The sequence below is a fragment of the Arachis ipaensis genome, chromosome B4 (assembly GCF_059453495.1).
Source record: "Arachis ipaensis isolate K30076 ecotype BB chromosome B4, ASM5945349v1, whole genome shotgun sequence".
In the NCBI taxonomy this organism is placed as follows: Eukaryota; Viridiplantae; Streptophyta; class Magnoliopsida; order Fabales; family Fabaceae; genus Arachis; species Arachis ipaensis.
In genome coordinates, this window is record NC_142439.1 from 87174858 (window position 1) to 87198436 (window position 23579).

The following is a 23579-nucleotide window of genomic DNA, read 5'->3' on the forward strand; positions in this document are numbered from 1 at the left end:
GGGAAGGCTAACCTTGCCGAGGTAGAGGACTTGTCCGCCACCTTATAGAGTTCTTGGGATATAACCTCATGAACTTCTACTTCCTCTCCAATCATGATGCTATGAATCATGATGGCTCAGTCTATAGTAGCTTCGGACCGGTTGCTAGTAGGAATGATTGAAAGTTGGATAAACTCCAACCATCCCCTAGCCACAGGCTTGAGGTCATGCCTTCTTAAATGAACCAGCTTTTCTCTTAAATCTCTCTTCCATTGAGCGCCCTCTTCACAAATGTCTATGAGGACTTGGTCCAACCTTTGATCAAAGTTGACCCTTCTAGTGTAGGGGTGTTCATCTCCTTGCATCATGGGCAAGTTGAATGCCAACCTTACAATTTTCCAAACTAAAATCTAAGCATTTTCCCCGAACCATTGTAAGCCAATTATTTGGGTCCGGGTTCACACTTTGATCATGGTTCTTGGTGATCCATGCATTGGCATAGAACTCTTGAACCATTAAGATTCCGACTTGTTGAATGGGGTTGGTAAGAACTTCCCAACCTCTTCTTCGGATCTCATGTCGGATTTCCGGATATTCACTCTTTTTGAGTTTGAAAGGGACCTCGGGGATCACCTTCTTCATGGCCACAACTTCATAGAAGTGGTCTTGATGTACCCTTGATATGAATCTCTCCATCTCCCATGACTCGGAGGTGGAAGCTTTTGCCTTTCCTTTCCTCTTTCTAGAGGTTTCTCCGGCCTTAGGTGCCATAAATGGTTATGGAAAAACAAAAAGCAATGCTTTTACCACACCAAACTTAGAAGGTTTGCTCGTCCTCGAGCAAAAGAAGAAAGAGAAGAGTATAAGAAGAAGAAAAATGAAGGAGATGGAGGAGGCTTTGTGGTTCGGCCAAGGGGGAGAAGTGGTGTTGAGGTTGTGTGAAAATGAAGGAGTGAAGATGGGTTTATATAGGAGTTGAGAGGGGTGTAGGGTTCGGCTAGTATGGGTGGGTTTGGGAGGGAAAGTGGTTTGAATTTGCATGGTGAGGTAGGTGGGGTTTTATGAAGGATGGATGTGAGTGGTGAAGAGAATTATGGGATTTGATAGGTGAGGGGTTTTTTTGGGGAAGAGATATTAAGGTGATTGGTGAAGGGGTGAAGAAGAGAGAGAGTGGTGGGGTAGGTGGGGATCCTGTGGGGTCCACAGATCCTGAGGTGTCAAGGATAGCTCATCCCTGCACCAGGTGGCGTGCAAAAACGTCCTTTCTGCCAATCCTGGCGTTAAACGCCGGGCTGGTGCCCTTTTCTGGCATTTAACGCCAGCTCCTTGCCCATTCCTGGCGTTAAACACCCAGAATGGTGCCAAACTGGGCGTTAAACGCCCATTTGCTGGCCTTACTGGCGTTTAAACGCCAGCAAGCTTTTCCTCCAGGGTGTGCTATTTTTTTCTCTGTTTTTCATTCTGTTTTTGCTTTTTCAATTATTTTTGTGACTTCACATGATCATCAACCTACAGAAAACATAAAATAACAATGGAAAATAGATACATATAGCATTGGGTTGCCTCCCAATAAGCGCTTCTTTAATGTCAGTAGCTTGACAGTGGGCTCTCATGGAGCCTCACAGATGTTCAGAGCAATGTTGGAACCTCCCAACACCAAACTTAGAGTTTGAATGTGGGGGTTCAACACCAAACTTAGAGTTTGGTTGTGGCCTCCCAACACCAAATTTAGAGTTTGACTGTGGGGGCTCTATTTGACTCTGTTTTGAGAGAAGCTCTTCATGCTTCCTCTCCATGGTTACAGAGGGATATCCTTGAGCCTTAAACACAAGGGATTCTTCATTCACTTGAATGATCAATTCTTCTCTGTCAACATCAATCACAGCCTTTGCTGTGGCTAGGAAGGGTCTGCCAAGGATGATGGATTCATCCATGCACTTCCCAGTCTCTAGGACTATGAAATCAGCAGGGATGTAGTGGTCTCCAACCTTTACCAAGACATCCTCTACAAGTCCATAAGCTTGTTTTCTTGAATTGTCTGCCATCTCTAGTGAGATTCTTGCAGCTTATACCTCAAGGATCCCTAGCTTCTCCATTACAGAGAGAGGCATGAGGTTTACACTTGACCCTAGGTTGCACAAAGCTTTCTCAAAGGTCATGGTGCCTATGGTACAAGGTATTGAGAACTTCCCAGGATCCTGTCTCTTTTGAGGTAGTCTCTGCCTAGTCAAGTCATCCAGTTCTTTGGTGAGCAAAGGCGGTTCATCCTCCCAAGTCTCATTACCAAATAACTTGTCATTTAGCTTCATGATTGCTCCAAGGTACTTAGCAACTTGCTCTTCAGTAACATCTTCATCCTCTTCAAAGGAGGAATACTCATCAGAGCTCATGAATGGCAGAAGTAAATCCAATAGAATCTCTATGGTCTCAGTGTGAGCCTCAGATTCCCATGGTTCCTCATTAGGGAACTCATTGGAGGCCAGTGGACGTCCATTGAGGTCTTTCTCAGTGGCGATCACTGCCTCTTCCTCCTCTCTAAATTCGGCCATGTTGATTGTGTTTATGGCCTTGCACTCTCCTTTTGGGTTCTCTTCTGTATTGCTTGGAAGAGTACTAGGAGGGAGTTCAGTAACTTTCTTGCTCAGCTGACCCACTTGTGCCTCCAAATTTCTAATGGAGGACCTTGTTTCAGTCATAAAACTCTGAGTGGTTTTAATTAGATCAGAGACCATGGTTGCTAAGTCAGAGTAGCTCTGCTTAGAATTCTCTGTCTGCTGCTGAGAAGATGGTGGAAAAGGTTTGCCATTGCTAAACCTGTTTCTTCCACCATTATTGTTATTGAAGCCTTGTTGAGGCCTCTGTTGGTCCTTCCATGAGAGATTTGGATGGTTTCTCCATGAAGGATTGTAGGTGTTTCCATAGAGTTCTCCCATGTAATTCACCTCTTCCATTGATGGGTTCTCAGGATCATAAGCTTCTTCTTCAGATGAAGCATCCTTAGTACTGCCTGGTGCAGCTTGCATTCCAGACAGACTTTGAGAAATCATATTGACTTGCTGAGTCAATATTTTGTTCTGAGCCAATATGGCATTCAGAGTATCAATCTCAAGAACTCCTTTCTTCTGACTTGTCCCATTATTCACAGGATTCCTCTCAGAAGTGTATATGAATTGGTTATTTGCAACCATTTCAATGAGTTCCTGAGCTTCTGCAGGCGTCTTCTTCAGATGAAGAGATCCTCCAGCAGAGCTGTCCAATGACATCTTGGACAGTTCAGACAGACCATCATAGAAAATACCTATGATGCTCCATTCAGAAAGCATGTCAGAAGGACACTTTCTGATTAATTGTTTATATCTTTCCCAAGCTTCATAGAGGGATTCACCTTTCTTCTGTCTGAAGGTTTGGACTTCCACTCTAAGCTTACTCAATTTTTGAGGTGGAAAGAACTTTGCCAAGAAGGCATTGACTAGCTTTTCCCAAGAGTTCAGGCTTTCTTTAGGTTGTGAATCCAACCATATCCTAGCTCTGTCTCTTACAGAAAAAGGGAATAGCATAAGTCTATAGACCTCAGGGTCAACCCCATTGGTCTTGACAGTGTCACAGATTTGCAAGAATTCAGCTAAAAACTGATGAGGATCTTCTAATGGAAGTCCATAAAACTTGCAATTCTGTTGCATCAGAGAAACTAATTGAGGCTTAAGCTCAAAGTTATTTTCTCCAATGGCAGGGATAGAAATGCTTCTCCCATAGAAGTCGGGAGTAGGTGCAGTAAAGTCACCCAGCACCTTCCTTGCATTGTTGGCATTGTTGTTGTTTTCGGCTGCCATATCTTCTTCTAGTTTGAAGATTTCTGTTATGTCCTCTCCAGAGAGTTGTGCTTTAGCTTCTCTTAGCTTTCGCTTCAAGGTCCTTTCAGGTTCTGGGTCAGCCTCAACAAGAATGCTTTTGTCTTTGCTCCTGCTAATATGAAAGAGAAGAGAACAAGAAAGTATGGAATCCTCTATGTCACAGTATAGAGATTCCTTGAGGTGTCAGAGGAAAAGAAGAATAGAAGGAGGAGGTAGAAGAATTCGAACTTATCAAGAGAGATAAAATTCAAATTATTGATAATGGAGGAGTGTTAGTCCTTAAATAGAAGGATGTGAGAAGAGGGGAAGAATTTTCGAAATTAAAGTAAAAGATTTTGAAATAATTTTGAAAAATTGAAGAATGATTTTCGAAAATTAGAGTTGGGAAAGAAATAAAGTGATTTTGAAAAAGATTTTGAAATTAGAAATCAAAAAGATAAGATTGAAAATTTAATTTTGAAAAAGATGTGATTAAGAAGATATGATTGAAAAGTTATGGTTTTAAAAAGATATGATTGAAAAACAATTTTAAAAAGATTTGATTTTTAAAATTAATGACTTGGCTAACAAGAAAAGATATGATTCAAACATTAAACCTTTCTCAACAGAAAAGGCAACATACTTGAAATTCTTGAATCAAATCATTAATTGTTATCAAGTATTTTTGAAAATGGAAAGAAATTGATTTTGAAAATATATGATTGAAAAGATATGATTTGAAAAAGATTTGATTTTGAAAAATTTTGAAAACTTAAAAAAATGTGCATTAAAAACAAAATCTTCCCTCTTGTGTCATCCTGGCGTTAAACGCCCAGAATGGTATCCATTCTGGCGTTTAACACCCAAAATGCTACCATTTTGGGCGTTAAACGCCCAGCCAGGTACCCTGGCTGGCGTTTAAACGCCAGTTTCCTTCTTCACTGGGCGTTTTGAACGCCCAGCTTTTTCTGTGTAATTCCTCTGCAGCATGTTCTGAATCTTCAATTCTCTGTATTATTGACTTGAAAAGACACATTTTTAAAAAAAAAATTGGATTTTTAATCGAAATACAACTAAACATGGAAAACTAAAATCAAACAAACAATGCATGCAAGACACCAAACTTAGAAGTTTGTATACTATTGACACTAACAAATTGAGAATGCATATGAAAAACAAAAAAACACACAAAACAAGAGAATTTAAAGATCAGAGCAAGGAAATCATCAAGAACAACTTGAAGATCAATGAAGAACATAATGCATGAATTTTTCGAAAATTAGATGAATGCAGTTGACACCAAACTTAAAATTAGACACTAGACTCAAACAAGAAACATAAAATTATTTTTGGTTTTATGATTTTATACTTTTTTTTGTGCTTTTTTTTTTTGAAAATTGAGTGGAAAAAAAAATAAGGGTTCAAAATTCTTAATGAGAATTCCAGGAATTATTGCAATGCTAGTCTAAAACTTCGGTCCAGGAATTAGACATGGCTTACTAGCCAGCCAAGCTTTCAATGAAAGCTCCGGTCCAAAACACTAGACATGGCCGATGGCCAGCCAAGCTTTAGCAGATAATTGCTCTCAACAGCAAAATTGATAGAAATCAACAAGCTCTTGTGATGATAAGTTGAAACCTCGGTCCAAAAGATTAGACATGGCTTCTCAGCCAGCCAGACTTCAACAAATCATCATGAAACTCTAGAATTCATTCTTAAAAACTCTGAAGAACAAAATAGAAAATCTTTTTGTATTTTTGAAAAAAAAAATTCGAAAAATAAAAAGGAAAAGTACCTAATCTAAGCAACAAGATGAACCGTCAGTTGTCCAAACTCGAACAATCCCCGGCAACGGCGCCAAAAACTTGGTGTTGTTGCCGGATCAAAACTTGGCACTATTATTGCAGGGAACAAATGCGAAATTGTAATTAGGACATTTAATTCCCCGGCAACGGCGCCAAAATCTTGGTACGCTCAATTGTAATCTCAACTCTTTATCACAACTTCGCACAACTAACCAGCAAGTGCACTGGGTCGTCCAAGTAATAAACCTTACGCGAGTAAGGGTCGATCCCACGGAGATTGTTGGTATGAAGCAAGCTATGGTCATCTTGTAAATCTCAGTCAGGCAGATTCAAATGGTTATGGATGATGAATGATTAAAAGATAAATAAAACATAAAATAAAGATAGAGATACTTATGTAATTCATTGGTGAGAATTTCAGATAAGCGTATGAAGATGCTTTGTCCCTTCCGTCTCTCTGCTTTCCTATTGTCTTTATCCAATCCTTCTTACTCCTTTCCATGGCAAGCTGTATGTTGGGCATCACCATTGTCAGTGGCTACAATCCCGTCCTCTCAGTGAAAATGTTCAACGCACTCTGTCACAGCACGGCTATTCATCTGTCGGTTCTCGATCATGTCGGAATAGAATCCAGTGATTCTTTTGCATCTGTCACTAACGCCCCACAATCACGAGTTTGAAGCTCGTCACAGTCATTCAATCCTTGAATCCTACTCAGAATACCATAGACAAGGTTTAGACCTTCCGGATTCTCAAGAATGCCGCCATCAATTCTAGCTTATACCACGAAGATTCTGATTAAGGAATCCAAGAGATAAACACTCAATCGAAGGTAGAACGGAGGTGGTTGTCAGGCACACGTTCATAGGTGAGAATGATGATGAGTGTCACGGATCATCACATTCATCAAGTTGAAGAACAAGTGATATCTTAGAACAAGAACAAGCTGAATTGAATAGAAGAACAATAGTAACTGCATTGATACTCGAGGTACAGCAGAGCTCCACACCTTAATCTATGGTGTGTAGAAACTCCACCGTTGAAAATACATAAGAACAAGGTCTAGGCATGGCCGTGAGGCCAGCCCCAAAACGTGATCTAAGGTAGCATAGAACTACTCAAAGATTCCCCAAATACAATAGCAAAAGGTCCTATTTATAGAGAACTAGTAGCTTAAGGTTTACAAAAATGAGTAAATGACGTAAATATTCACTTCCGGACCCACTTGGTGTGTGCTTGGGCTGAGCATTGAAGCATTTTCGTGTAGAGACTTTTCCTGGAGTTAAACGCCAGCTTTTGTGCCAATTTGGGCGTTTAACTCCCACTTTGGTGCCAATTCCGGCGTTTAACGCTGGGAATTCTGATGCTGACTTTGAACGCCGGTTTGAGCCATCAAATTATGAGCAAAGTATGGACTATTATATATTTCTGGAAAGTCCTGGATGTCTACTTTCCAACGCAATTGAGAGCGCGCCAATTGGGCTTCTGTAGCTCCAGAAAATCCACTTCGAGTGCAGGGAAGTCAGAATCCAACAGCATCTGCAGTCCTTTTCAACCTCTGAATCAGATTTTTGCTCAGGTCCCTCAATTTCAGCCAGAAAATACCTGAAATCACAGAAAAACACAAAAACTCATAGTAAAATCCAGAAAAGTGAATTTTAAAAAAAAAAACTAATAAAAATATAATAAAAACTAACTAAAACATGCTAAAAACATACTAAAAACAATGACAAAAAGCGTATAAATTATCCGCTCATCAGTGATGTACGTGAAAAATATGTTTCTTAAGCTTTAAAATTAATTATTTTAATTACCTTTATTTCCATTCGATGCCGTGATTAGTGTATTGAGTAGTTTCAGATTTTCTAAGACAGAATGACTTAAAGGATGGAAAAGGAAACATACAAAAATGGAAGGAAAGTGCGAAACGGAGTTTTGAAGAAACTGGCATCCACGCGATCGCATGGACGACGCGATCGCATGGACGACGCGATCGCGTGCCAGGAGCGAAGAAGCAGCAACGCGGCCGCATGACTGACGCGGCCGCGCGACTTGAGCATAGCGCATTCGATGCGGACGCGTGACCGACGCGACCGCGCCACAAGGAAAACTCCAAATGATGCGACCGCATGACCCACGCGGACGCGTGACAGAGGCCACGTATCAGAATTTACAAAATACGCCCCCAGCGATTTCTGAAGCCCTTTTGGCCCAGATCCAGGTACAGAACACAGACTAGAGGCTATAAAGTGGGGGAATGCATCCATTCAAAAGGGGGCTCGCCAATTTTTACTTCCCATGATTTAGATTTAGTCTTGAGAGAGGTTCTCTCCTTTCTCTCTTAGGATTTAGGACTTATCTTAGTTTGTAAGAGTGACTCTCGATCCAGGTTTAATGTTTCTTTGTTTTAGCTTCCCTTTCACTTTTATTTATTCCAGCACTTGAGTTGATTATTTACTTTTATAATTGAATTTATGAATTATTCCATGTTACAGATTATTATTTGAACTAATGATAATTGAGGTATTTTCAGTTTATGATTGCTCTTTTTAATTTATGTTATCATTGTTTCCGATCTGAAGATATTTTATTCCAGCAATTTACTTTCTCCCCTTTTGGTCCTGGTTAAGAAATCAGTAACTCAACAGTTATCAACCCCAGCATAATTGATAATCGTTATCTTGCTAATTAAACTGAACTTCAATAATCCCAACTTTTTCTTAGGAAATAAATAGGATTCGAAGGTCAAACTAATTAGTCCCTTGACTTTCCTTTGCTTTAGTAAGGGTTAACTAAGTGAAATTTAGATTCAACTTTCATTATTGTTGAGAGAGATAACTAAGATGGACTTCCAATTTCTCTTACCTTGCCAAAAGTTTGCTTTACAGTATTTATTTATTTTAATTGCCATTTACTTTACTTGTCATTCAAATCACTTGCTTCTCACCTTCTAAACCCCGATTACAACCTTTATAGCCAATAATAAGAACATACTTCCTTGCAGTTCCTTGAGAATACGACCCGAGGTTTGAATACTCGGTTAACAATTTTTAAGGGGTTTGTTACTTGTGACAACCAAACGTTTGTACGAAGGGATTTTTGTTGGTTTAGAGACTATATCTACAACGCAACTGTTTTTATGAAATTCTTTACTGGCAAAAATTTCAACGTCAAAGGGCAAGGATAACTCAGAGGTGGTTTCATATAGACCTTCTTTTTCAAATCCCCATTAAGAAATACATTATTTACATCTATCTGACTAAGAGACCCATTTTTTACTGTAGCAATAGCAAGGAGAGATCGAACAAATGTGAGGCAAGCAACAGGAGCAAAAGTCTCTTCATAGTCAATACCATACTCTTGCGTACAACCTTGAGCAACCAATCGTGCCTTATAACCATCAATGGAACCATAAAAGCAAGTCTTGATCATGTATACCCATCTATTACCCACAACTTCCAGATCAGAAGGAGGATCAACCAAATCCCAAGTGTGTGTGATAAACCCTAATTTTGTGATTTATCTTGTGTAGAATTGGGGGGGGTTGTCAATATTTTCCGTACTTATTCATATAAATTGCATGGTTTTGTGTTTCCTTCTTAATTTTGCTTCATGGTTGAAAACATGCTTCTTTGACCTTAAAAATGCTATATTTTAATTCTCTTCTATTACCATTCGATGTCGTGATGTGTTTGTTAAGTGGATTCAGGATCTATAGGGCAAGGATGACCTAGAAGATGGAAAGGGAGCATGTACAAGTAGAAGGAACATGAAAAATGGAGCTTTGGAGAATTGGCTGCGACGTGCACGCGTGAGTGACGCTCACACGTGGAAGCACGTTGCTAGGACTGGCGCGCACAAGCTGACGCATTCGCGTGTCTGGGAAAAATCCCACCGACGCGTACGCGTGCCTGACGCGTACGTGTGGCTCGCAAAACTCATATGACGTGCACGCGTGTTCGACGCGCACGCGTGACGCTCGGCACGTGACATCATTAATGAACTCGTGGCTGGCGATTTTAGTAGTTTAAACTCTTATTTATGACCCTCAACCCCGGAATTCTAATCAATATTGATGCACATGTTTGCCCATTCTCTTGAGGATGACCCGAGACCAATACTCTCGGTTACTTTATATTGGGTTGACTTTATGACACCCATATTAAAATTTGATTTGAGGATCCATTATTGGTTTAGAACTATACTTGCAATGTAAATATTTTTGATGAAATTCTAGATCAACGATAATCCCTCGATACATTTATCTTGAATGGCACTAGAAAAATGCAGTTTATCTTATTCGTGCTAATTCCAAATCAATTAAGAACTGAGACTCTTCTGTTGTAATTTGTTTACAACTTACAGCTAGGTGAATACAAGGTTATTTTATGGGAAGCAAGTGCTTAGCACAGGATGCTCACAAGATGCAAAATTTACAACTCAAGTTTCTAAGGTTAGTTCTTAATGTCTATTTTGTTATGTCTAACATCTATTGTCTTTTCACTTGATTTTATTTATGTGCGAAATTTCATTATTTTCTAGCATGAAGTATGAGAATCCTTTTTCATTACAGTTGGAAGAGCGTTTGGCAAAAAAAAGAAAGAAAAGATAGCGCTCCGGAGTGGTTTTCATTGATCAGCGGAGATGAAAAACAACAAGTCAGAGGTGACAATGGTTGTTGATGCAGCGGAGATGAAGAACAGTAGCAGGGATGAGTTGTGAGTTGTGTTGCTCCCGTCATTCAAGAAGGAGCAGCTAGCGGCAAGTTGACCATACCAGTGAAGAGAACGCAGAGTGTTGCAGAGGTAATTTACTTTTTAAAGGTTAGAAAACAAATAAAACTTATGAAGTGTTTCTTTGACCATTAAACTTCATCAAAAGATTGGGTTTCATAGATTTGAAATACAAGAACACATTTCTTGAAAGGATATCATATGTGAATGATTCTCAGAAAAAGGGTTTGATCTGAAAGGATATCATGTGTGTATGATTCTATTTTTATTTTTAAATTTTCTTGCTTTTTTTATTTCTTTAAATTTGTTTTCAAATTCACTTTGTGCTTTTCATAAATAGAATAGGAAAAGTGTACTGGATGGAGTGAGGACAGTAATTTCAGTAAAGAAAATCCTATTAGTGGAGAGAACATTGGAAAAAAGACGTTATTTGGCATTGAACCTTTGTTTGTTGAAGAAATTACTTTTGTGGTAAGTTCATTATTTTTTTAAATCAACAAAGTGTGAGCTTCTTTTTCAATTCTTTGAACATTGATACATTAGAAATTTCATTTTTATCATTCTACAATTATATAGGTTGCAAATAGTCAGATGTTGCATATTCAATTTGTGAAAATTGTTTCTTTGAAAGATCTAGCATTTTTTAAGTTCCTCTATTTCCTTATCCAGAACATATTGGTGATGTATCGAAAGGAATGGCGACAGATGGCAAGATTATTTTTAAAGAGGTACTATTCAAGGTAGATTGCAAGATTATTTTTAAAGATGTACTATTCAAGTTTTCTGATCTATGAATGTTGAAAGGGTTAGATTAATTTCATTATCATCTCCATTTAAAATTAGATGTATCCTAAAGATAATTGCATTACAATTTACTCTTCAAAGTGAGAATCACAACGTGGTACTCCCGTACTCTCAAAAGAAAACATCTAAGAGAGACACTTACCTTAAGGTATTTCTTTTTTTATTTCCTCTACACTGCACCACTTCAGTTTATAGCTGAATCTTAATTTAAAAGAATTAAAAAAAATCTCTAATTAAGTAGTTCTTTTTTTCTTTATACATGTATGCATATGCAATGAATTAATTACATATTGGTGTTTTCAAAGAATCAGCTATTAATAAGTTTTTGCAAAGTTATCATAAAGCATTCCAATAAGCAATAATATTGGTGTTTCTTAAGGTCCTTTAATGCTTTGCTTTAATAAGCATTCCATGCTTTGTTCTATCTGTGTGTAATTTTAAAATTATTATTGAAAAGTTTGACTAAAGAAAACTCATACACGTTACTGTTGTTCAATCTGAAATTTTGATTTTATAGCTTCTTTTTTTAGATTTATACATGATAGGGTTATGGGAACTTCATGATGATTTGGAGAAGGCATTTATCTTTGTTTGAGCAAGTAGTTTAGTGTGTTTGTTGTTGTTTACAGATTTTGTTGTTGGGTGCAATCTCATCTTCAAAGATGTATTTGACAAGTGCATAGGCTAATTGATCAATAAGTGTTCAGTTTAAATATATGATAAGTGTCCAATTTTAATATCAAAAAATGTTCAGATAACATTCATTGAGCGGTAAGTTTCAACCAAAAAATTTTTTAATTTCAAATCTATGGTTTAAATATCTCTTTTGCCCATATTTTGTTTCTTTCTTAGTTCAATTCTTAGTTCACAAATCCCAGTAGAATTGGAGAATTGGAGCGTGTTCCTCAATTGTGACTCAGTAGTTGACTCCAGCATTGTGTCCGTTGGTTACTAATGAAATCAAGAGAATGTATAAGTGTCCCTTCTCATTCCCATGGCGTGATTCTTTGTAGCATCTGCAAATGTGACTGTTATGAAGTTTTTGTTGACTGATATAAAGATAATTTTCTTGGCAAAAAGAACTCTTTGGCTACCGCACTATGAGAAAGTTCCAGTAAATATAGATGATTTGTATCGGAACTACTTTGGTAAGAATAATGTCTTGAGATTGAGACTAATTCTATGCTTTTATGTGTTTAATTTTAGAAAAAATAGGTTAAAGGCAATCTTTTTTCATTGGGGTTGTCTCCATGGTTCCTTTGAAGGAAAAAGGTTAGCTTACTAATTATTCTAATTAATAACAACCTAGTGCAATATAACATAAGGTTATCAAAATTTTGAGTTATTCTCAAAGTTCCTAATTTTGTGACGATATGGAAGTAAGCCAAGATTCATCTGTTGGTCAAATTATCTCATCACAATTCAAATATTTGATGCATTGCGTGAATTAAAGGTATCAAAATTGAATACTAATCAACCATTTTTGTAAACATGAAAATTGAAAACCAAATTACTTTTATTTAAGTTCCAGAGATGAATCTTATTTAACTATATATGTAAATTATGACCATTCTTCCATGCTACTTATGGCTATGAGTTATGACCATTCTTATTTAATTATATATGTAAATTATAATCATTCTTGCGTATGTGAATTTGGAAGACAAATATATAGACTGTCAAATAAAATTTCATTTTGATTTGGTACATTCAAAATTTCAGATCCAAAGGTTGTTATATAAAGGGATCTTGCCTCTTAACTCTTCAAAAAAAAAAAGAAGATCAATTTGTTTACCTATTTTCTTCTCTTAATGAGTCATCCTTAGTTTGATTTTAATTTCCCTCTTAGATGTCTCGAGTTGTAGGATTTTTCAATTATACATTTAAATTTTCATTATCAACTATATATACTTAAAAAACGCAATTTGGGATGAATAGAACACTATTACCCTTAATCCTTTTACTTTTATTGCCCCTATAATAGATGGATAATGCTTGATTTTTTATCAGAGAATATATGTGGATTTTGAGTCAAAGTGTGAAAAAATTGTGGTCGCAATATAGGAGAAACTAGAAGGGTAAAGGTAACTGATAAACATGTCACGACATGTAAGAATATGTTTTATATAGTTCTGTTTTGTGGTAGCATTACAGCAGTGTTCTACAACTATAGCTTCTCTTTTGCAATCTTAATGCCATAATTTATGACTTCAGGTTATGGATGCTTCAAATGTGATTTTTCAAATCATATTGCCAAGCAGAGTAGTAAGAGGTTTCCAATGAAATAACGTGCAAAAATTTGTCACAAAATGTAGATAATACCAAGACTGTACATATAATTGTATATTCCTATTTAATATTTTGGTTCTGTAATTATTTTTACTCAAATAAGTGACAAACTTCATGTGTGGATGTGATGGTTTTTTATGGAGAAATAAACTCTTAATATTACATCTCTTTAATTGTTTGTTATTATTTTTGCTCATAATTCTTCTTTATTAGAGTAGTTATTTTTATCTTTGTTGAATGCATTTTTAATTAGGGCCAATGAAAATGATTGGCAGAATTTTTTTGTTGGAAAAATACTTAAAAGAATATTGATATTAAAAAATTATTCACAGATTAAATATACATATAATTTTGTAAACAAATTATAATAAATAGATTAAATACACGATCTGTGATTAACTATACACTAGGGGTCTAATTATTATAACTAAATGTCACTTGATTAGTATTTGTTGTTTGTGTAACTATATTTAAACAAATAAACATAATAGTTTTTACATTTAAGTGAAATTTATTTATATCGACAAGATTATTTGGCTTTTGAAAAAGAGATGATGTAACAATCTTATACATTGTACAATAAATTTTTAACAACATTAGTTTTTCAAATTAAAAATAATAATTATTAGTATAAATAGACATATTTAACAAATTTTTACAATAAATCAATATTTGATCCGCGCGTAGCACGGGTTTTACACTAGTTAGAAATATGAGAGTAATTTAAAGAGTGTATTATTCAGATTGTTGTCAAAGATACAATGTACAAAGATATATATAAGTGTTAGAAGAATTAAAGCAATAAAAATACAAAATTCTACAATAAATTCACAAATATGCTAAATGTAGATGATACTAACTAATCCTAATTATTACTCCTAATTATACTTTAACAGAAAAGAATGACCGCTTCGCGTATCTGCAGAGGAACAACATATATCAAGCATGCACACAATACGCCTCCTGCATATTATCAGCAATTACCCTCTATATTATTATTACTGCAAATTAGGATGTCCCAAATAACTATAAAACTCCGTTCAGCTCAATAGTAGGGTGTATCACGCCGCAATCAAATATTAAGATAAAAAAAGGTGAAAACTTCGGTTTCTTTAATTTATGCAGAAAATTGGCTTATGTATAGTACAATAGCTGCCATCAACATTTGGGGGAATTAAAAAGAATTTGGATTCTCTAAAGTTTGAATTTCACTTTAGAGAGTAAAGTGTGATCTTCCACCCTTGAATAGTTTCTCTTTCATATTTATTATTGGTCCCACCTATGAAATCAATGGTGAGAGATCACACTTTACTCTCTAAAATAAAATTCAAAGAGGATCCAAATCCAATTGAAAAATATCTAGAAAACATTATCCTATCATCGGAACAGGCTATCCTAGTTTGTCAAAAATGATTGTAGCCATCCCACCCAAACGGTCTTCTGGTCTGTTCCTTGGGCATGCTTTCTACAGTAGCTTCAAGCTTTGCCTCTTATTATTTTCTTTTAATTATAGATTCTCATAGATGATTCCACCTAGTTTTGAACTTATAAAAGCTTTTGCAAAATGAAGAGAAGAAGAAAGGAAAGATGATCTACAACATACAACAACTAAAAAAATCAAACTACGTTCAAGAAATTTATATCCAAATTCTCTTACAGTATGGTAACTAAAATAATTACATTCTATTGCATTTTTTCTGTTTCTTTCACCCTTTTTTTTGTGAAATGGGTGGGTCCTTTAGAAATTTTCCTTGTGAAAAGCGAAGCGCGTGGATGAGTTTAGGCTAAACTCTTTACAAAGGTTCCTCAATGTTGGTGTAAGACTAGGACTTCCACAGTAAAATACACCTGCATCAATATGGAAACAGCATACATATTTTTCATTTCTATCATTGCAAAAGTATATTAATTTATCGGAAGAGTTTCAAGTGTACTGAGAACACCGGTGTTCTAGTTGTTTTAATCGTTGATCTGAATTATAAAAAATATATATAATATATATTAATTTAAATCAACGGTTAAAATAACTGAAACACCTGCTTTCCAAATCCTGAGTAACTTTCGTACCTATTCTACTATTTTCATGTTGACTCGTTAAATCGGTAAAGACTTTTTTCCAGTTGGGTCTTGCAAAATGAGTCCGTATCTGACATATATAGTAACATGATAAATTTATTAGTCGAATGTAAAGCATAATAATGCGAAAAAAGGTTTATGAAAAGTGTGCAGTTCACAAAATATATTTACGAATTTATCTCAAAATACCATTTTCAGAAATTAAAAATATTTTGCGAATTATGCATCCCTTAAATGTATGCTAAACCAATTTTACCCGGCTTTCTGAAACCACGTCAAGTCCATTTTTAGCATGTTGTAGCTTCTGAATCATGCCAATAAGTGCAGATCTAGCATCACCTTCGGCATAGACACTAGTTAAGTAGTTGTGCATTTCGATAATACCCTGAATCATTTAGACATGAGAATAGTTTACTATGTATGAAATTATGTATAAGAAAAAGGTTAAACGAATTCATTTTACTTAGAATAATGTGCTAAGTTAGTTTTAAATATGTGTAAACGGGAGGAATGTTACATTAGCAATATTTTGCCAACTCTAAATACTAAAAACTAAATTTTAAATTCTAAATACCAAATTTTAAATTCTTATAGTATAAAAATAAAGTATTAATTGAAATATTAACTAATATTGATAAAAAATATCGGCTCCTAATATTTCTCTGTGCAGTTCTGAGTGCATAGAGAAGCAACAATAATATGGGAAAGATAAACATAACAAAATTTTCTAGATAAAGAAAAATAACTAAATAAAAAGTTTAGTTGTGAATCTCACATCTTGATCATATTCTGCAACATCATCCATGACACCTTTAAACCATTCAAATGAAGCTTGCTCTCTTGTTACCCAATAGAAATATGCTCTATTAGGACATTTCTTTCCTTCCTCTACGGGATTATTACCATGGGTGCTTCCCTACGGTATAAACACCAATAATGGTCACCGTTAAGATATAGTTATTTTCCCAAACAAAGAAAAGTAAGGACCTGTTAGGTTTGTATTTTAATTTTCAATTTGTAACTTGTGTGACTTATATTACCTGTTCAAGGTTTTCTCCCTTCATGTGGCTCAAGATATCTTTGAGAATACTGATCATTGGTGTGGCACCAATTCCAAGACCTATTAGCAAGAGAACATCATAGTTCTTATAGTTTTGTGCTGGGGCTCCATATGGTCCTTTAATGAGTATCTTTGGATAACTATTTCAAGAAACAGAAAGAAAAAAAGGAAAAACAAATGAGAATATTATATTTCATTGTTGAAAATGTTAGAGTCCATTTGGTTTGTATTTTTATTTTCTGTTTTTATTTTTAATATTTTTTGTTCTCTGGATTTTGAGAAGAAAAACGTAAAAAGAGAAAGTAAAAATAGAAAATAGGATTTCATTATTTTTTTTTTTTCACAAAAATTCAAAAAACAGAAAACATTGGAAATAAAATAAAAAATAAAAATGCAAACCAAAGGCACCTTAAGGTGCTAGATAGAGTTTTGTATTATTCACCCTGCTTGTGAAGGGTCTTTGCCTGAAGTTACCCTTGTTTGCATTCTCTGAAGTGCTCCTGGTCTTGTTTCTACATTCTGAGGTCCACAAACCTGTATTCCAAAAACTGGATCAAACTACATGCTCAACAAAGTTTTACATTCCACTGGAGACTAGTTTTAACGATTGAATGCATGTATAAGATATTCTTACACTAACAGTTTATCAAAATTGAATTCATTTCTGTTGATCTTCAATTAAATGAATTTACCTGCTCGAATCGTTTTCTAAGCTCGGTCGTCCAGTCTCCGAGGGTTCTAATATGGACACTCAGGTAATCATCTCCGGGCGCAGAGGTGATGGAGAAAGGATGCCTGTAACAAAGAAAAGAATGCTCATTTTTTTTCTAATTCAAGTGATATTTTAACCGAAAGCAACTATTCTGATAGTAATTACCATTCAAACTTGGATATATCTTTGCATTTGATAAAAAGGTACATTCCACTTTTATACTTGAATCCTGCAGGTTTAGTCATGTACAGTGCTAGAACATTTCCTGTGTATAATATTGCCTGAAAATTATTCCCAACTATTAATAATGTTAGTGTCTTGCTTCACGATGGAAAACTAGAGAGAAAAAGTTGCTAACATAGACCTTAATCACGCTAACGCGATGATCTTCACGGTTAACAAATGGATGCAGTCTCTCAGTAGAATAGAGAATTAGGGGAACAACAAGGTACATCCAAGTCTGCAATGATAAAAAGGTAGGTCAGTTTCAATTGATTTGATAATTTTTTTTCCAAATTTTGAACCATCAAAATGCCATGTTACAGAGGAGAATAATCTGAATGAGATATGTTTCAAGCATTAGGCAATAAATTAAATACAAACTCATGACAAATTGCAAGTTTACATTTAGAGAAAGTTTTAGGAAAATTGAACATATAATAAAAATATTGAATGTAAGAATGTTGGAGCCAGACATACAGTTTTCTTGCGCCAATCTTTGGTGAGGAAAAGATAGTAACCATGTATGAGCAGAAGCACATAAACACCGATAAGCAAATGATGCGCGTACCAGAATGCGTTGAAACCGGCCAAACGATGCAGAGGAGAAGGTAACTTCACAATACTTCTTCTGAAATAATGTGTTGCTAGAGTGAAAACAAATGCCATGATCAAAACCATAGCAATTCCTGTTGTGCCAGGAATACTAAGAACAATTTCTAGGTAGGTAGGCTGCTTATAGTTGAAATTAGGCCCAAGAATCGACATAAACTTCCTTTTCGGACAAGATTGTATTCTTGGAAAATCACAAGTGACATGCATCCCTACATGAACCACAGTCCCAATGACTACCCCGACAGCGATCATCTTATGGAAGTTTATGTTATCATCAAAAGGGATGATTCGGTTAAGAAATGTTCCTCTTAGCCTAGTAAGAGTGTTTCTGCACATTGTAAGAACAATGAGAGCCATGTTGAACTTCAGAGTCTCAGCAGCACCCTTTGCAGAGCAGAGACAGTATCCCATGATTTTGAATTCTCTTGTGTCTCTGTACTGCATAAACTTCCAACTGTAAAGAGCAATGTTTATTGCTATCCAAAGTGAGATAACCCATATCTTTTTCCATTTGTCTAGTACGAATTCTCTTGTTTTATTGAAGAACTTTCTAAGAGGAGTTCTATACATGCTTGGAATCATAGCTTTAGTCAATTCTTGATTTTTAGTATTACATTTCACACTTGTGCCTTCTTCAGCACTGGCCATTTCTCTTAGCAGAGTTTCTAGCTGCCACATCTGTTCAAACAAAGAAACTTAGGAGGATGCTAAGTATTATTCTTTATCTAAAATTGTAATCATAAATTTTTCAAAATTATTGTTATTTTTTTCTAACCTCTATATATCCGTTTTGATCAGGGTCAAGCTCTTCCATGATCAAAGCTGCATAAGTAGAAGCATGTTGTTTGAGATTTCCTAGTTTATTTGCGGCCGCGCTCAATAATATAACCTTTTACACAGAAAATAGTACTTCGAATTATTCGGTTTAACACAATGGAAGAATAAGAAAGAAGAAAAACAAGAATTCAGTTGCTCTTATTGGTGCTCACCTCTCTAACCTCTTCTTCTGATAGCCTACCATCCCCATTCTTGTCACACCTAAAAAAAAGTAACAATAATTTCTTTCATGTCATTCCATAAATGTCTCATTTTTTAACATAACTTTTTGACAAAATCAAATTAAGTTACATTTCAACTTGAAAAGAAAAAAAAAGCTGCTTTCCAATTTTGTGGAAGCTATGGTTTATCAACTAAAAAATAAATCAAACAAAACCTTAGGAGTGTAACATGCCTAAATTGATAGATAGAGAGATAGATGAGTGAAATTAAACTTACATGTCAAAGAACACTTGAAGTCTTGCTTCAAGATCTTTATTAGTCATGTCCTCCCAGAATACTCTGAGTTCATCCAGAGTAACACCATTTTCTGCACAAATGTTCCTTCGCCGCGCCAGTGCCTCGTACAACTCCCCTGCAAACTCCTTTGATTCTGCCCCCATACCTATGCAACGCAAATTTGGTATTAACATATGTGAAGAGGAAGAAGAAGATCATAGACAGTAATTAATATTAACATTACCAATGCATGTTCCGAATTTGTCTTTAGAGATCTTCCCATCAACAGCATTCTGATTAAAGCGCTTCCCAATAGACTTCCATGCATCATTTTCCTTTCCTGTTACTGATCTATCAAGGAACCGTAAACCCTTAAGCCCTCTAGCTGCACCTGATTGAACCCTCTCCATCTTGACACTCCCACCACCACCATTATTATTATTATTATTATTCCTATGCCTTATATTGTCACCATTATTGCTCAATGAAGCCTCATTGGGAAACTTCACCACCATGCTTTCTGGGCTTCCATTTACGTTACTTTTTTTATTATCATCGTGATCTTCTAATGGCACATCCGCCATTGGATCAACAACCTCAATGCTCTCAAGAATCCATTTTGATTCATCTTTCCCTCCTTCTGGTAGTGACATTAGTATTACAAATTTTAAACCGAAATTATTAAAGTTGTAGAATCACGGAATGCGCGAAAGAGTTAAGGGCGACATAGATGCTAATTGGAAATCATGAGGGAGAAGGGTATTATAGTCTTATAGAGAAAGATGAAAATATGAAATCGTTGAAAAACAAAAAGGATATTATTATATCATTATATGTTGCTAATTATGGCAAACAGGTTTAACAACTAACTATATGTCATTAACGAACCAACGAAGCATATCAAACCAACTAATAAATAAAAAGATTTTGTTTTGATAAAATGGATCTCCATATTTGTTTTTGATAAAATGGTATCTCAAATATTGACTTGGTTTGATAAAATGGCCTAATTATTAATCTATTATTTTAAAAAATTAGACTATTTTATTAAAAAGAACAAATATTTAAAAGTTTATTTTATAAAAAATATAATAAATATCAAGATTTATTTTGTCAAAATTATAATTTTTTTGCAATAAAAGGAGTATTTACTCTAAATAAAAAGGACCCTACTGTGTTTATTCTCAGTTTAAATGTGTTGCTGTTTGCAATAATGAATAAGCATTGAAAGGATAACTATTTCTAGGCACCATATTGGCATATTGTATTGTTTCTTGTCGTATTCCTTCACTAGCAACAACTTTTGTTTTCCTTGGAATCTCATGTTTCATCGTTAGTTGTGCGCACGACAAGAAAATAACGAATTAACAAGATTTGATAGCGATATTATCTTATGCATTTACTCCTAAAGCAATGGAAAAATATTCTATTGTAACTAAATTAAGGGATTGGTTGGTTGAAATTCTAAGAAATTCTTTTTAGTTATTTTTTTAAAGATATTATAAAAAGATTAAAATAATTTTATGTTTGAATATTTTATTTAAATTTTTTTTATTTATTAATTATATTTAAAAATAATAATATAAAAATATTTTTATTTATTACGTAAAAAAATCTCTTTTTTAAAAAAATCTTTAAAAAATATTATATTGTAGCTTTTTAAAAAAGTTTTAATATTTTTATTTTTATTACTAAAAATTTATTAAATATATTAAAAAATAAAAAAAAACATTTTTTTATTAATTTAATAACACCCAAATAAACATTAAATACTTTCATGTTAATGATTATTGTTTAAGACAAGTTATTATATTATGTGTATCAATTTTATATATGTGCATATTCTTTTTTTATATTAAAAGAGTTATTTAAATTTTTTCCTAATATTAAAAAACTACATTTTTAATGCAGCTCAGATATTTTAAACTAATAGTTAATAATACTAAATAATTATTAATACTAAATGATTAATAATACTTTATGTATTTTTTTATTAGAATAATTTTTATCTTTCCAATTTAAAGTTTGTATTACTGTTTGATGTTTCATTATTATAAATTTATGAATATTTTTTTTAGAGGAATGTAATAACTTATAGGATAATTCACTTAAACAAATAAAATGAAAATCAATATTACATAAACATCTTAAATGTAAACAGATTACATGCATGTCTCATTTGTATAGTTATATAAATCGAATTAATTAGATTTGATTTACACTCTCTCAATATAAATCAAATCAATTGAATTCAAATTAATAAATACAATAGTGAATCAAACTATGTAGCTTTGATTTACTATGAAAAGCCATTTGAGTAGTAAATCGAATTAATGAGTTTCGATTTAAGGCCCATAGTAAATCGAATCAAATTGTTTCGATTTATATCATGATAAATCGAATTGCGTAATTTTGATTTATAAAACACGAAGTCTTAGATAAATTGAATGAAGTAGATTCGATTTACTAATTGTATATATTTATATATACAATTTGAGATCATTTATTTCGAATTACAATTCACAATTTTTTCCACTCCTTAGAACGTAAGTCCTACCTCTCTAGAAATAAAAAAAATAATTATCGAGAAAAAAATCTAATAACTAAACCAAATTCAGAAAGTACAATCATATATAATAAGCTTTGTAGATCGATCATAGCATCGCGCCAAAATTTCCTAAACATGTCACTGAAAAAGTAAAACTGTAAGGAGTGAGAACATCGTCCTCGCATATTTTCAGTAGAGGGTTTAAGAATTGTTATAAGAGGATACATATAAATAAAAGAATAGGTTTTCAAAAAAAAAAGTGATCTCCATTCATCTTATAAATCTTTTTAAAAACATGACATTGACTTATTATTAATTAACATCCACGTCATATTTATAAGAATTCCAAATCAATTAGCTTTATATAACATTCCAATACGTATCACAGGATCAAGCCAACCAAACTTACCAATCGTGGGCTTCGGTCCAACTATAATCAAATCTCAGCCTTCAACCCAACATATAATCAAATATCGGCCTCTACCCCAACATATAATCAGATCTCGGACTCCAATTCAACATAAAAACAAATATCGGCCTCTGGCCCAACATATAAACGAATCTCAACCTCCAGCCCAACATATAAACAGATCTCACTCGGTCTCAAAATAAAATCAATCACAGGCTTAAAGAATACAAGGCAAACACAATCAGAGAACAGTTACAGCAAATATCACAATTAACAGTTAAATAGGATTCATCAGATAGGCAACCAAAACACTTAAGCACACCCAAACAATAGCAAACAAATACAGTATGATGCATGCTCTGTCCTATTGGCCGTGAGCTCACGCGTCGGTTATCTTGCCAGAACCCGACACATCCGGTAGCTAACTCGGATATCGTCTCTCGTGTGTATTCAAGAATATAGTGTCTGCCACACTCTCAGGATATAGTGTCCACCACACTGCTGAGATATAGTGCCTGCCACACTCTCGGGATATAGTTCCCGCCACACTTCTACACACCAAAAGAATATGCTACTTGGAATATAGTATCCGTCACACTCTCAGAATATAGTGCCTGCCACACTTTTCAATCATAATCATCATCATCATCACCAATCTTATCATTACGTAATCCAATCTTCACTAATCAACTTTTATTTTATAATTCTTGAAAATTACAAATCAACTTCCCAAAATCAATAAAACCATAAGAATTCTTATTTTTTTTAACCAAGTTATTAAACTGAATCCAATAAATCATTCCTTCAAATCTATTTGAAATCTCCGAGAATGTAATTCTTTAATTAGATTTAATTAAATAAAATTCACTTTTGTTTTAAAACGAGTTCCCAAAATCGATTTTTCAAAATTAACTTTAACTTCACTTTGAGCTTTAAAAACTCTTCCCAAAAGATTTAAAACCATTTTAAGTTTCCAATTATAAATCCTAATTGAAACATAATCGCCTATTTTTCAATACTACTTAAAAATTTGTTAAAATACCTCAAAATATACTCCTTCCTTTAGTAAAAATCAAATAAAATCGTTCTTTAATCAAACTCAAAACATAAATCTTTTCATATTAATCGAACTCAAAACATAATTCTTTTCTTAAAGGAATCAAAGTCGAAACATAATACTTTTCTTAATAAATAAAACTCAAAACATAATTCTTTTCTTAAATAA

General features: G+C 34.3%; 1 protein-coding gene and 1 non-coding gene across 2 annotated transcripts; one reads left to right on the forward strand and one right to left on the reverse strand.

The window, feature by feature from the left end:
- Positions 1-3296: 3296 nt before the first annotated feature.
- LOC148568254 (small nucleolar RNA R71) lies at positions 3297-3404 on the forward strand. Its single transcript, XR_015882726.1, has one exon. It is a non-coding gene; the product is annotated as a small nucleolar RNA R71 (small nucleolar RNA).
- An 11647-nt stretch (positions 3405-15051) lies between these two features.
- On the reverse strand, positions 15052-20061 carry LOC107636666 (putative respiratory burst oxidase homolog protein H). The gene is made up of 14 exons (XM_016340160.3): positions 19642-20061; positions 19398-19563; positions 19112-19160; positions 18898-19011; positions 17988-18800; positions 17653-17748; positions 17454-17569; positions 17269-17371; positions 17019-17110; positions 16557-16716; positions 16292-16432; positions 15773-15901; positions 15508-15586; positions 15052-15288 (listed from the first exon to the last, which is right to left on the reverse strand). The coding sequence occupies exons 1-14, from the start codon at positions 20048-20050 to the stop codon at positions 15179-15181; spliced, it is 2577 nt and encodes an 858-aa protein (XP_016195646.1). The 5' UTR covers positions 20051-20061; the 3' UTR covers positions 15052-15178.
- Positions 20062-23579: the final 3518 nt, after the last annotated feature.

Excerpts from the sequence above, each read along its gene's own strand:
- LOC107636666 (XM_016340160.3), bottom strand. The coding sequence starts at position 20,050 with ATGTCACTACCAGAAGGAGGGAAAGATGAATCAAAATGGATTCTTGAG. Across the intron at positions 17,749-17,987 it reads AAGATTGGCGCAAGAAAACT|ACTTGGATGTACCTTGTTGT; the intron begins GTATGTCTGGCT and ends TTATCATTGCAG. Across the intron at positions 15,902-16,291 it reads TTGCAGAATATGATCAAGAT|GGTATTATCGAAATGCACAA; the intron begins GTGAGATTCACA and ends TAAATGATTCAG.